Source organism: Oryza brachyantha, chromosome 3 (genome assembly GCF_000231095.2).
Source record: "Oryza brachyantha chromosome 3, ObraRS2, whole genome shotgun sequence".
NCBI lineage: Eukaryota > Viridiplantae > Streptophyta > Magnoliopsida > Poales > Poaceae > Oryza > Oryza brachyantha.
The window spans coordinates 13,684,244-13,698,838 of record NC_023165.2 but is presented as its reverse complement, the minus strand read 5'-3'; the positions used below and the strand labels follow the sequence as shown (position 1 = coordinate 13,698,838).

The 14,595-nt window shown below is 41.0% G+C and overlaps 2 protein-coding genes across 2 annotated transcripts; both read right to left on the bottom strand.

Annotated features, from left to right (window-relative positions):
• Window positions 1–311: 311 nt before the first annotated feature.
• Window positions 312–2,783, bottom strand: LOC102709069 (probable pectinesterase/pectinesterase inhibitor 13). The gene is made up of 2 exons (XM_040522486.1): window positions 1,452–2,783; window positions 312–1,359 (listed from the first exon to the last, which is right to left on the bottom strand). The coding sequence occupies exons 1-2, from the start codon at window positions 2,536–2,538 to the stop codon at window positions 632–634; spliced, it is 1,815 nt and encodes a 604-aa protein (XP_040378420.1). The 5' UTR covers window positions 2,539–2,783; the 3' UTR covers window positions 312–631.
• An 8,462-nt stretch (window positions 2,784–11,245) lies between these two features.
• LOC121053879 (E3 ubiquitin-protein ligase EL5-like) lies at window positions 11,246–12,457 on the bottom strand. Its single transcript, XM_040522249.1, has one exon. The coding sequence runs from the start codon at window positions 12,206–12,208 to the stop codon at window positions 11,408–11,410; it is 801 nt and encodes a 266-aa protein (XP_040378183.1). The 5' UTR covers window positions 12,209–12,457; the 3' UTR covers window positions 11,246–11,407.
• Window positions 12,458–14,595: the final 2,138 nt, after the last annotated feature.

Sequence of the window (14,595 nt, the reverse complement as noted above, 5' to 3'; positions counted from 1 at the left end):
TCTGGATTAGTAAGGGCCTTAGTCTCTTTAAGCGTGTGTATGTGAGAATTTTTATATAAGAGAATGGATCAAGTGAGTTTTTTTTTTCAAAACTTTTGTTATCATTTGATTGCCACACCTGAAGTGTAAAAAATTAACATTTCCGATAATCATTTATAGTTTTGACCTTTATCTAGTTATAAGAAAAATGACCTTTAGGATATGATTTAATTAACCCTTTGAAACTTTAATATATCACAAATAACTTTTAATTCCAGGTTAAGAAAATGTACATACATATTCGACAAAAAAAATATTGTGATCATAATAACATAGACTTTTTTTATAGATTTTGCAATTTTATGATAATATAAAACCGACAGTAAAAGTTTCAATATCTTAAATTCTTAACTAAACATTGCCTAAGATGTGAAAATATGCATGGCCATATGTAACACTGCTTGGATAAAATGCGTATCTGCTTGCTCGATCTCCACATGTAACCATTAATTTGTACACATACTTGCTTTACAAAATCGACCCCCTTTCACCTAGCAACGCATCCATGCACCGTACGTACGTACGTACATTCCGACCAAGTTCCCGTACAAATACACAGCACACGTGCGCATGCATGCAGTCGATGGATCGATCAGCCGAAGAACCCTAGCGTCACCGGCGTGCCGCTCTCCGGTATCCAGTCGGCGCCGTGCAGGAAGTGCCCCACCGTGAACTGCATCGCCTTGTCCTTGCTCAGCACGTGGAACCCGTGCAGCTCCTGCCGGCCGGTGGAGTTCGCGCCGGCGCCGGTGTTGCCGTACTCGCCGTAGAACGCCTCGCCGAGGTTGTCCCTGCCTTCCCATGGCATGTAGCCCTGCGAGTGCACGAACCCTTCCAGGACAGACTCCATCACTATCGTCCTCGCGTGCTCCTTCCACGGCCGCCCGAGGTACGCCAGCGGCGGCGCCGGCGACGGCGAGGGCGACGACGACGACGACGACCGGTTGCCGGAGAACTGCTCGTCGGCGAGCACCTGGCAGTGCTGCACCACGAAGCCGGTAGTCTGCTGCCGGTCGCGCCTGCCGTGCGCGGTCACCACGGCGGGCTTCCCGGGCAGCGGCGGCTTGACGAGCAGCACGCACCGCTGGAACACGGCGGCCGCGTCGCCGAAGATGAAGTCGACGGTGCCGGAGATGACGCAGCTCCGGTAGAACTGGCGGTAGGCTTGCGCGAAGAGCGTGTCCTGGTTGCCCTCGATCCGGCAGTTGAAGAAGATGCTCCGGTCCGACTTCACCCGCAGCGCCAGCGCCTGCTGCTTCTCCTCCCCCGCCGTGTTCCTGATCCCCAGCCTCATCGCCGTGAACCGGTCGCCGTCCACCGCTGCATGCATCAAGAACACCTTACTTCTTCCAGGCAATGCACACGCAAGAACACGAACGTGTCAATGGCGAGCGATCGATGGCGTGGCGTACCGAAGGTGGCGGTCTTCCACATCCTGGTGCCGTCGGCGATGCTCTTGCTGCCGGTGATGATGGACATCTTGGAGCCGTCGCCGTACATGGTGATGTTGGCCATCCTGTTGGTGATGTTCACCGTCTCCTCGTACACGCCTTGCTTCACGTAGATCACGTACCTCCCGATGTACGTCTCCGGCAGGGCGTCCAGCGCCGCCGAGATGTTGGTGAAGTCGCCGCTGCCGTCCTTGGCCACGGTCACGTTCGGCGTGAGCCCGGACACGAACTCCTCGCCGGCGGCGAGCAGCTTCCGTTCCTCGTTGCCTACCCACGTCGGGACGGGGGAGGAGGAGGAGGAGGAGGAGAACTCCTCGAGGTGGCGGTTCTCGTCGTGGTGGCTGTCGTCGACGTCGACGTTGACCTCGTTGCCGTCGGGGTGGCTCTCGCTGGCGTGGAGGTCGAGCATGGCGGCGAAGGCGGCGCCCTGCTGGATGATGGCGATGGCGTTGCTGGAGATCTCGCGGGCCTTCTCCATGGTGTCCCTGACCTGGTCCTTGATCGGGCCCTTGGGGAACATGTCGACGCAGGAGCCCTGGAACGTGATCACCGCGCTCAGCCACACCTGGAGGTCCTGCGCCGGGCCGTCGACGCCACGCCACGCGACGCTGGTGAGCGCCCGGGCCACGTCGCCGCGGCAGTCGTCGAGCAGCATCCGGCAGTCGCGGAGGGCCTCCACCACCAGCGTGTCGTTGCTCCCCCGCACCGCCTCCAGCACCGACGACCGCTCGAACCCGCGCGCCAGCTCCCGCTCTACCGCCGTGATGGCCGCCGCCGCGGCGGCGTGCGGGTGGTCGGCCGGGTCGGAGGAGCGCGCCAGGACGCGCGCCAGGGTGTCCTTGCACGTGGCGTGGTAGTCCGTGGGCGCGCAGAATAGGTCCACGGTGCGCGTCGTCGAGCTCATGCCGCGCTTGTTCAGGTCGCCGTCGTCGGCGGCGTGGTCCATCAACACGACCGCCACCGTGCCGATCACCATGACGACCAGCAGGAGCACCGCCAGGCCGCCGATGATCAGCTTCGTGCTCCCCGGCCCATCGCCGTCCGCCATTGCCGCCCGCGCTTGCGAGATAGCCCCTCTACGACGACGTCACGACGGTGCGGCGGCGTCGGCGGCGCGAGGCGATTCCTCCGATAGATGGAGCGATGCGACGCGCAGCGCATCAGCTGTTCGATATATTTCTCATTACAAAACGATCGCGAACAAATCAAACGATCGATGAACAAAGGCAATGCATGCAAGTTTGTTCTTTTTTCTTCGGTTTGCTGTTTTGTTGGGTGTAGGTAGTTGTGGTGTGTCCTTATTCGCAGGAGCAGGAGTTTTGTTTGTTGGATTGTGTTAGCTGGAGAGACTCTAAAATGGGTTCAGATAGCCTTCTTTCTTTTTAGGGAAGATAAACACAACTGGTTACATAAATGAAGGGATCAGAAATTTGGTGATCATAAATGAAGGGATCAGAAAAACTGCGCAACGGGTTACGTTAGAGCAGCACTAAGGTAAAACACTAGTCATAGTTTTTATGTTCTATATGTTAGTACTAGACACTATTCTTACCATCCAAATAATATTACTCACATTTTTATTACTTATCTTTTGTTAGGGCATGTTCAATGGTAGAAACTATTATGGGCTCTATCTCAAGCAACGTCAGCAGAGAAAACTCATCGTACAAAGAACAATCTCTCAAACTGTCTCTAGACTAATTAATTCCTTATTTGCATTCCATCTGATCAGCGTCTCTAATTAGAGTCAGCACACGTATAAAGCAGATTTTATGAAGCAGATTTTATGGTTGTCTACTCGTTTTATACGCCAAGAATCAATGTTTTGCTGACTCCATACAAAACAACTAATTTTCTCTCTCCTATCGTCTCTCTCTTACACATCAGCGAGCATGCAGCGATAGAGATAACAATTAGAGCCCTTTGTACGTGCCCTTATATTTTGGATGTTGTGCAGAAGCCATATATCATATAAGAGATATGATTTTCTTTTCTTTCTTTATTTACTCCCTCTGTCACATAGAAAATCAACCTACTAAAGGATGTGAGTACTAGACTAAATTTTTTGGGACGAAGAAAGTATTTATTTGCCACATCATCTTTTATTTTACGTGACAACTCATTTAAATAGACATTATTCTAATTATTATATTATGAATACCCTTAGAACAAGATTAGCTAGGAAGAAGAAATAGGGAATGACATCCCGCGCGCCCAACGTGGTATTTTAGATGCATGTTGGCATGTTGCTAATATAGTATTTTAACTATCAGGTTTTTTTCTTTTGATTTCTGCTTATATTTATAACCAGTAAACTTCAACCTTAAAAATTGATTTTGAGGTTTTTTTATTGTAGTTAATTTTGAGTTGTTTTTTGAAAATTTTTATATTAGTTTATTTTTTAACATTTGCTTTTAGATCGCTAAATGCATGTATATGTGTGTGTATATATATATATATATATATATATATATATATATATATATAATTTTTGTTTGTAAATATATTGTTTGCTTTTTCAAAAAAGCGAAGCAGTGACCCTACAATTCTGGTATATATGGTAGCACTATATGTTAACTGAGTTATGTTGGACCAAGTCATTTGGTTACTGGGCTGTCCCTAGTCCCTACTTTGTGGTATAAAAGGTATAGAGATAAAGGTAAGGGCAAACATAGTCTTTTTTGGGGGATCTAGATCAGGTGAAGTTATAACTAGGACTGCAACTTTTGCAGTCGTTACATCCATCAATTGAATAATGAATCAACGGCTAGATGGAGAGCTATTCTCTTTCTGTCATTTTTCTATCTGCCCTGAAATTATCTAGTAGTAAACCTAAATTATTTTATTATTGAAAAATAAAATACAATGAAAAAAAATCAAAATTTACTCCAAATTTAAGATTGAATATATTTTGGCTTATAAATATAAGTAGAAGCCAACAATGTGAGGTCGTTATATTTTGAAAGGTTCCAAAAATTTTATTGCGACGAGCGTGGAAGAACCTTTCAAAATCTACTCCCTAATTATTTCTTCCATGCTCATCCCAATAAAATTTTTGGAACCTTTCAAAATATAACGACCTCATATTTTTGGCTTCTACTTGTATTTATAAGCCAAAATTTATTCAATCTTAAATTTGGAGTAGATTTTGATGGTTTTTCATTGTATTTTATTTTTTAGTTTTAGTTTTTAGATCATTCAGAAAATCTACATAAACAAACTTATTCGTAAATTATTTTTTATTTATGAAAACACCATTTGACTTTTCTTGAAAAAGCTAAACGATCAACTCCTAAGTATTTTTGCGTGTTTCTCAAAATATATATGGCTGTCGCTATGTCCAGATAAATTTTCAGAAACACACATAAATAATTATATTTTATGACGGATGTATGATAATATGATTTTTTTAAATTTTTCTATAAATATGAAATTTACAATCACTGAATTATTAAGTTATGAAGTTCGGAATAAAATAATTTAGGTTTACTACTAGATAATTTCAGTGCAGATCGAGAAAAAGACAGAAAGAGAATAGCTCTCCATCTAGCCATTGATTCATTATTCAATGGATGGATGGAACGACTGCAAAAGTTGCAGTTCTAGTTACAACTTCACCTGATCCAGATCCCTTGTTTGGGTTTGAGAGAGAGAGATCAATTTTATTTCCATTTTTCAATTCGGATTTCTCACCGCTTGAGTTTGCCAGATTTTTCACTAATCTTAAATTGCTCCCGTATTTTGTTCTAAGCGTTGGATTTGAGTATAGTTTTTAGCTAGTTTCGTTTTTGAAATCTAGTTTATGCCTATTAAGATTGGCGCAATCCTATTGGTTAGTGTTTAATCAATTTATGTTGTAAAGGACGTCAGTCCGTTTTAGGTTAGATTAAAGTTTGCTTAGGGGGTGTTTCGTTCTCAAAAACTTTTCCCAAAAACATCACATCGAATTTTTGGACATCTACATAAAGCATTAAGTATATATAAACATTAAAACTAATCACACAGTTATGGAGTAAATAGTGAGACAAATCTTTTAAGCCTAACTAGGACGTGATTAGCCATAAGTGCTACAGTAACTAACATGTGTTAATGATGGATTAATTAGACTCAAAAGATTCGTCTCGCGGTTTCTAGGCGGAATCTGAAATTTGTTTTATAATTAGACTACGTTTAATACTTCAAATGTATGTTTAAAGTTTTGATGTGATGTTTTTTAAAAAAAATTTCAAACTAAACAAGGCCTTAGATCTCTTCAGTTCCATCCATTGATTTTTGTGTTTATTGGCAAAAGTGGAACCTAGAGTCCTAGACACTGTCTAGAACTTATGTTTCAAGTTTACCATCAAAACCCTTAAAAAAAAGTTTACCATCAAACGGATTTGAATTGGTGAAGTTATAATGATTTTTGTTCGGGGTGGTAGTATTCTACGCACGCTAGAGCCTCATATTTTTTTAGATAATGGATTAGATTAAACCTGGCCTCCACACCTTATGGGGTGTGCACACCCAAACGAGTCATAGGTATGGTAGCCTCTCCCGATACATGGGGAAAAGATAGCAAAGCTCCCAATACATGGAGCTTCATATTATAGTACTGTTTTGGAATTTTTAAGTATTTGAGTGATTAGTTTTGTGCTCCAATTTTAATATTTTTAATATTGTTTGGTATTATTTCCGCTGCATATTTGCTTTAGTTGATTGAAAAGAAAACCAACTACTTCCTTTAATTTTTTTTGACACTGTTAACTTTTAAATCTACATTTAATTATTTAATGTGTCATGTCAGATGATTTATTAAACCGCTAATGTTCAACATTTGCTACTTTATGGCCGTTAGACAACCAGGCTTCGACAAATACCATATCAAATGGCTTGTCAAAAGGTGCCACGGCATGTCGAACTATGGTTGTTCGATGGTTTCACTGTTGACAGCATGCATGTGTATGCACTTTTTTTTCCCTTACCAATAACCCTTTGTCGAACAGGCACAGTTTGAAAGGCTCCTATCGAACGGCGGTTATTTCATATATAAATTATCGAATTTTAGTTGTTTAACACGATAATAACTTACTATTTCAACCAATGGACATCAATTTCATAATTTTTCATTAATATAGTATTTTTCTTGATAAAAATTTAACTATGTAGAGATTAATATACTTTGAAAAATTATGGCAGAAGAGATTCAGTAAAGCCCTGGACTCTTTTAGATTTTGGTTGATGGGTAACAGATGAAACCAAGATAATAATTCAGGGGCGTAAATATTTTAAAAGTTTCTAAATACCAATAAAGAAAACTTTCAAAACTTAAAAAGGCATTCCAGTTGATAATCTATCATCCGTAAGTAAGAAAATAAAAAAAACGCGACCTAAATTATCCGACGCTACGAGGTGGTCACACCAAAGGCGATCGACGAGTAGCCTAAATATAATAGACCTAATGAGTGTGCTTCCATTATCTAAAACCTATACGCCTAATGAGGATGCTTTGACTAATAATCATTGTCACTCCCAAAAGAAGAAGGGCTCGTGCTGATTATCTTTTCTCATCTGCTTATGATTATAAATCAAAATTTAAATATTTTAGTAGATTTGATATTTTTTATCGTAGTCTGTTTTCAATCTTATCTTTGGATCTATAAAAATATAAAAACTCTATCAAATTATTTTTGCTGCAACTTTGAGCTCACTCGATCGAGCGAGGCTCATAAGTCAGCTCGCCAACTTATTGTCGGCGCACGCGGACGGCTCTGCCGGCTGTTGCCGAGACAAATTCCGCGGCTGAATACAACATACTCCTAGCTCGTACCACACTCTAGCTGTGTGCATCATCATAGCCACTCCAGCTGTGTGCAGTGCCAATGTTGCAAAGAAACCGGAGTAGATTATTAGGGTGATTGTAGGCCTTTTGTAGAAAAGCCAAACGTCAAACGAAACATAATTTGTAAATTTTTATATATGTATTTTTAGTGAATTTAAAAAAAAGGCTGAAAAATAAGATATGGTGAAAAAAAACTAAATTTAATTCTAAATTTAAGATTTAAAATTTGGTTTATAAGTATAAGTAGAAGCGAAAAGATGGGAGTGTATGTTAGGGCTCCTTTGAAATTAGGGGAAAACACAATATTAGATGTTTGAGTCCTAAGACATAAAACACAAAAATACTATAAATAAGTGTTTGGCTGGACCACCTGAGAAACAGAATTGAAAAGAAGAGGTAGACATATCTGAAAATTTCTAAGAGGTTTGAGCCTCTTTATTGGGATGCTCAAATTTTATAGTCACAGAAAATAGTTCAATTCATCTCATTATTCTTTAAATACAGAAGATGCCCAAAGCATGCCATTTTATAGGAATCTCAAAGGAATCGTAGAGACCCCAATCATTTGTTTTAAAGGGTATTATAGGAGTTTTTCTTTAGGATTCAATTTCTTTAAAAATTTCTCTATCTTGTCCTTTGTATATCTGTACCTGGCATGGCAGGGCACTGAACAAACTTCGGTAACCATATAATTTTGAAACAACAAAGGAATGCAATATCATTTTTTTAGACAAGTGGTAACTCTGTCCTCGGACGCATTTGAACGATTAAGCACTGAAATTCTAAGACAGAGGGGGAAAAAAATCAAAATAAGCAAGACCAACAAAAGTTTCACTCGATTTTCTCTCCTTTGAGAATCTCGCGCTGATATAGTCAAAAGTATCACAAAAGTTTACTTGCACATACTACTATTTTATTAGTAGGACCTGCATTTTGGCAAATGGAGTAGCTCAAGTTTATTGGTGAAACTCGACTCTAGTTGGGGACCCACTGACTCTGTCTAATTTCGACCCACAACGCCATTTAAAGATTTTCAGAGTCATGGGCACAATCATGTCAGCAATTCTCCCATATCTTGCTTAAAAGCAAAGAATAGAAAAAACAATCATTTAAAAAAAACTAGAGAGATTAATGGTATCATATGCACATATAGAGTCAACGTTGTTTCCCTGTCACCACAGGCAAAAAAAATGAAAAATAAAACAGAGGCAGGTTTATCAGTATATCACTATTATGTTATCACACACATATACGATAATACGATACAGCCAAACCTGCACAAGGACAAGATTAATCAAGAATTCCAAATATAAAAAAGATCGTATCCACATCTGCAACAAGCATATTATCGCGTCCAAATTTGAAATTACATGATCCATCTTGATCAAACTCCTCTCAAACAAAGAAAGAAAAAGAAAATCATAACGTGGTCAAGAAAGTGAAATATCTATCTATCTGGATACTTGACATGATAGGCTTTCGGTAATCACCAAATCCAAACAGAGACACTATGACTAAGTAAAAGGAGATACGCAACTAATCCAAAACGCCAAACAAAAATCCAAAAACAAACAAACACACAAAAAAAAATTCAAAACCAAACCCAAATTTTGCATCATCTATGTCAACGTCATGGAGGATAAACCTCGTGATCGAGAGATACATATTATGATTTGAACTGCAGGAGAAGAGAAGACGACGAGTTCGTTTCCATCCGTGGTCAAAAATATATATATTTGGCATGGCAAGAACAGAAGAAAGCACAGAGAAGAGAAGAGAGCAGGTGAGGCGAGGAAGAAGAGGTGTGCAGCAATGGCGATGGCGATAGCTCTGCTGGGGACGGACATTACGTAGGACCTCTGAGAGAGAGAGAGAGAGAGATATTTATTGATTAATGTCTTGAGTAATCATGTATAACCGGACAGCGACGCGATTGTATCGTTGTGATTATGGGTCTTAAGGCGATGAGGAGGATGACACGGCCGATGCCTATCCATAACCGCAGGTTTTCGTCTCTCCAGATTCAGAGCTTCAGACACCAGCACAAACAGCAGTCCATGATATGCACTGCTATTGTATTTACACCCTGACCTGACCTTTCCGCTTCTGTTTACACTAGGGATGGCCGTGGGTCAACTCGTAGGTATTTTAGAATCGACTCTAGTTTAACTAAATGAACTAAATTTCATTTTATATTGAAACTTAGTTTATTTTGTTGAACTAGAACTGACCCTAAACTACCCGTGGATCGACCCATGCCCATCCTTAGTTTACTCCATGATATGCATAAGACCAAATATAAATTGTTGATTTTAAATTTAAAGTTGATTTTGAAGTTTTCTCATTATAGTTTATTTTACAGCATTGACTTTTATATTGTTAAGAACATGTAAAAAAAGTTTTATTAATAAATTAGTTTTTATTTGCAAATACGTTTTTTTTTTGGCTTTCTCCAATAAGAAAAACGAATAATCAAGCCTTGATTACTCATTCCTTAGTCGTTGCCACGTGTGCAGTCTGCCCAGCCAACTACCAGTGTTCAAACGTGATCCACTCTGATTGGATCTGGTTAGCATGCTGTTAGTGCTCGTGCTATGCTATATATGAGCTGATGCATATAATAAGCTATCAGTCACTAACTGCTTTCAGTTGTGTGTGCCGTTCGCCATTGACAGCGTTCGCTGGAAGCACCAAACTTTGAATTTCTCGTCACCATCTACTGTTACCGGTGAGTCGAGTAAGATGAGCTCAGCCGTTGTCGTCCGTGGAATGCCCATGTGGCCTAACTAATTACACGGCGGCACACGGGACACTGTCCTCTTTCCTGAGAGCGAGGCATTGCATTCGCCGACAGGATGATCTTGTCCATGGAGAAAACGCCATGGGGATGGCAGAAATTTGGGCTGCGCTTTTGTTGCCAGAAGCTGATGCATTGGTTGCATTACGGTGAAGTACTACAGGCTACAGTACAGTACAATGATTTTACTGAGCAAAGTTATACATTTTCGCTTATACTTATAAACTGTTTACAAGTTAAAATTTAAATTTTAACATCAAATTTCAAGTTGGTTTTGATATTTTTCCACTTGGTTTATTTTTAATCTTTATTTTTTTAATCGCTAGGAATATGTATGTCAAAGTTTATTTCATCAATTATTTTTTATTTCCAAATATACCGTTTAAGCGAAATGAATAACCACCATCGATATATCCTTAACCGGCACAATAACTACAGTTATCACGAAGATAAACCGTCTAAAAACACCATTAGCGCACTCCTGGCTTCGGAGCTGTGCGTCACCCGGACCACCATAGTTTCAGGAACAGACAGTACGGCGTTGTAGTGTACTCAGATATTTGTCAGGTACTCCAGTAGTTACGTACTGGTTTGGCTTTAGTCAAAATCTTGCTTTCGTGTCCAACATGGCCACATGTGCCTCCACAGGACACAGATGCTCCTCTCATCAGAGAGTTTAGGGGTTGCTTAGATTTTAGCCCCTATATCACATAGATGTTTAGACACTAATTTGAAGTATTAAATATAAACTAATAAAAGGACTAATTTTAGAAATAAGTGGTAATCCGCGAGACGAATTTTTTAAGCCTAATTAATCTATAATTAGAATATGTTTACTGTAGCATCACATAGGCTAATCATAGAGTAATTAGGCTCAGTAGATTCGTCTCGCGAATTTATAATAAACGTTCAGATATTCGATGGGACAAGGGACAAAAATAAGTCTCTTTGTCCCAAACAAACACCGCCCTTACATGAATGTGATTACGAATTGACATTTTACACTAATATACTGGCTAAAGAATCTTTTTCACCCATCATAAGAAACAAGCTTTATTTTTGCTCGATATATTCACTGTGGAAAAAAAAAAAGCAAACCGGAGCTAACTGGACCAACAACGGATTTGCCAAAATGCATCCAAATCTTGTAGCTATAAACTGTAGATTTATATAGTTGGTTATACATATGGGGATCATCTGTACACTTGCTTCCGATGATGCCTCAATGGCTCAAGGGAGAAGAGTGGAAGAGGAGGAGGAAGAAGATGATGAGAGAGAGTGGAAGTGCAGCAGTTCGCATCAAGAACCTGGCTGTGGCTTCGTCGCCGGCCGCGATGCGCTGCTCTCGCCGCCGGGGAGACCCATCTCCACGTCGCGGTCGGACTGCGCCGGCGCCGGCGGGGGTGTCGCGCCGCCGCAGCCTAGCAGCCGCCGGAGGGCCGCTATTCTCGCCGCTTCGACCACGGCGGCGACTCCGGCGATGGGTCCCGCCGACGGCTGCGGCGGGATGGCTGGTTGCTGCTGGTGGTGGAGGTGGGACGGCGGGGGCAGCGGCGGCGGCGCGGCGCCGCCGGTGCGGACGGCGTCCTGGGAGCCGAAGAAGAGCACGTTGGTGGGGAAGTTGGGCGACTCCGCGTCGGCCTCCGGCGCGGGCGGCGGCGGGGCCTCGTCGACGACGGCGCAGCGGCAGAGCGGGCAGGTGGAGTGCGACCGGAGCCACATGTCGACGCACTCGACGTGGAAGCCGTGGCCGCACCGCGGCAGAAGGCGGGCGGCCTCCCCGGCGGCGAGCTCCGTGATGCACACGGCGCAGTCCGCGGCGGGGTCCCCCTCGGCCACCTCCTTCCTTGGCAGAGCCGCGATGGCCGCCTCGTCGAGCCCCCTTCCCCCGCAGCCCCCATCCCCGGGGCCCCCGAACACGAACCGCGCCCGGCCCCTCCCTCCCTCCCCTCCCCCTCCGCCGCCGATCGTCGGCGCCGCGCCCCGGTACCTCTTGGCGCACAGGAAGAGGTAGAAGCACACGACGAACGTGATAAAGATCGCCGCCGCCGCCGCCAGCATCGTCGCCGCAGCCGCCACCGACGTCCCCGTCACCGCCATCGAATCGATCCGTCAGCCCCTCCCTCCTCCCAGCCTCGCGTTTCTTGGCAAGCCGCCGACTGCTGCAAATTCAGCTTGTCGCGAGCGAGAGCAAGAAGGATCTGGGCGTGATTTTGCAGCGAAATCGAGCTTGCTGTGCACAGGAGAAGGGTTTATATACACGGGAGAGAGGAAGGAATGGGGATTGGAAATAGAAATGGAAATTGGAGGAGGATCAGAGGAGGAGCTGAATTGAATTTGAAGGTGGGAAGGAGGGGAAAGTGAGGTGGTGTTTAGATTAAGAAAATTTTTAAGATAAATGTCACGTTAAATGTTTGATAGATGTTGGAAGGGGTTTTCGGATACGAATGAAAAAACGAATTTCACGACTAGCCAAGAAACCGCGAGACGAATCTTTTGAGTCTAATTAATATATCATTAGCATATGTTGGTTATTGTAGTACTTATGGCTAATTATGGGTTAATTAGGCTCGAAAGATTCGTCTCAAGATTTTTTCCATGACTGTGTAATTAGTTTTTTGGTTTTAAAAATTTAATGTGATGTTTTTGAAAAATAAATTTGAGAACTAAACAAAAGGCCTGAGTGAGTGAGCCGAGTGAGGGGGGATATAAGTGGTGTGAGTGACGACTGATCAATGTTGGAGGGATAGAGACACATCAAAACCAAACCAAATTTGAAGGTTTTCAAAATCCAAAGACCGATTCTATTTTCTTATGAAAAAATAAATAGAATATTTGCAAATTAAAAAATTTGTGAATAAAACTTTTATATATATATATATATATTTTTAGTGATCTAAGATCCAAGACTGGAGAAGTGAAAAAAAACTAAAAATAACTATAAAGATGAGATTGGAAATTTTAAAATTTGACATATAGTCATAAGTAGGTGCAAGTGTTTTGGGATGACACAATATCTGAAATATGGGGTGATATGTCAGTGGAACCATTAAAAAAAAAACTCTCTTTCTTTGGAGGAATAATGTTTATTTTATTCGTTCGACCTATTTTGTCTGATCGTTTTGAGATTATTTTTCCAGCTCACTGCGTCTCTAAAGTAGTATTGAAATTGGATAACCGTACTTGAATGATATTGATCTATTTCTTTAAACAAATAATGGTCTTTATCTTTCTCTTTATATATTTTAAAAGTTGGACTACAGTAGATATCCTTATATATTTAAACCTTATAGTTCAACATTTTATGAATGTTTTTATCAGTATATTTTCATATGTTGGAACTATTTGAAGCAAAAATTTATTATAGAACATCACGACTTCATGATTTTAAATCTTGACACAACAAAAGCTGATTTTTGGAGCAAGTCACTCCTAAAATATGGCTATTTTCTAATGGATACCATATCAAATAATATATTCATTTTTGGTTGGTAGAACGACATAAATGTATCTAGCCCCACTGGTCAGATTCATCTCGAGATTTAAACTCTAATATATCATATCGTGCACAAAAAAAATACCACTCCCTCCCTTGTATATTACAAGTCACTTTATTTATACTAAGTCAAATATATTTAAATTTGATCAAGTTTATCAAAAAACATACTAACATTCTTAACATCAAAGTAGTTCTAGTAAATCCACCATTAAATATATTGTTATATGATATTAATTTCATTTAAAAATATTGCTATATTGATATAAAGTTAATTAAACTTGATATTGTTTGCCTTGAGACAAACCGAAAGTTATTTACAAGGTACTTTATAATCATTTGTTTTATTTACTTTAAACCTGAACTATAATTTTACATATTTACGATAAATATAAAATAAGATAGACTGGACAAGGTTATAAGCATAAGTCTGAGAAACATAGGGAGTATTAAAACATCAAGGTAATTTTTGTAGATTCAGATCATCTGTAGTAATGTTTCTGCAGTACTAATTCCTCCGTCTCAAAATAAACCAATTTTTTATTTTTTACCTTTAATTTTTGACTCTTCGTCTTATTAAAAAATTTTTGCGATTGATATTTTTGTTTTTATTAGATGATAAATCATAAATAGTACTTTATGTGTGACTAATTTTTTTCTAATTTTTTAAAAAAATTTTAAATAAGACGGATATTCAAACGTTGGACACGAAAACCGGAGAATTCGTTTTTTTAACAGAGGGAGTACTCACAAGCATGTGGATCCATTAGCACGTAAAGTTCACATGTCAGTAAGCAAGCAGTGTTACAGATGTAGTACTACAGTGATTCCATTTTAATTTGATCCACGGTGTGCACACTAGGCAGGTGTCTTTTGACAAGAATTAAAAATATCATTCAACAGTAAAGGATTAGTTGTAAACTTTCACCACCTCCATCTTAAAATATACATCCACACATACATATATAACAATACACATGACTACTTACCG

What these genes read in the sequence shown, in the direction of transcription:
- LOC121053879 (XM_040522249.1), bottom strand. Translation starts at nt 12,208, where the DNA reads ATGGCGGTGACGGGGACGTCGGTGGCGGCTGCGGCGACGATGCTGGCG.
- LOC102709069 (XM_040522486.1), bottom strand. Translation starts at nt 2,538, where the DNA reads ATGGCGGACGGCGATGGGCCGGGGAGCACGAAGCTGATCATCGGCGGC. An exon ending in GTGGAAGACCGCCACCTTCG is followed by an intron (nt 1,360 to 1,451) that starts GTACGCCACGCC and finishes TGATGCATGCAG; the next exon opens with CGGTGGACGGCGACCGGTTC.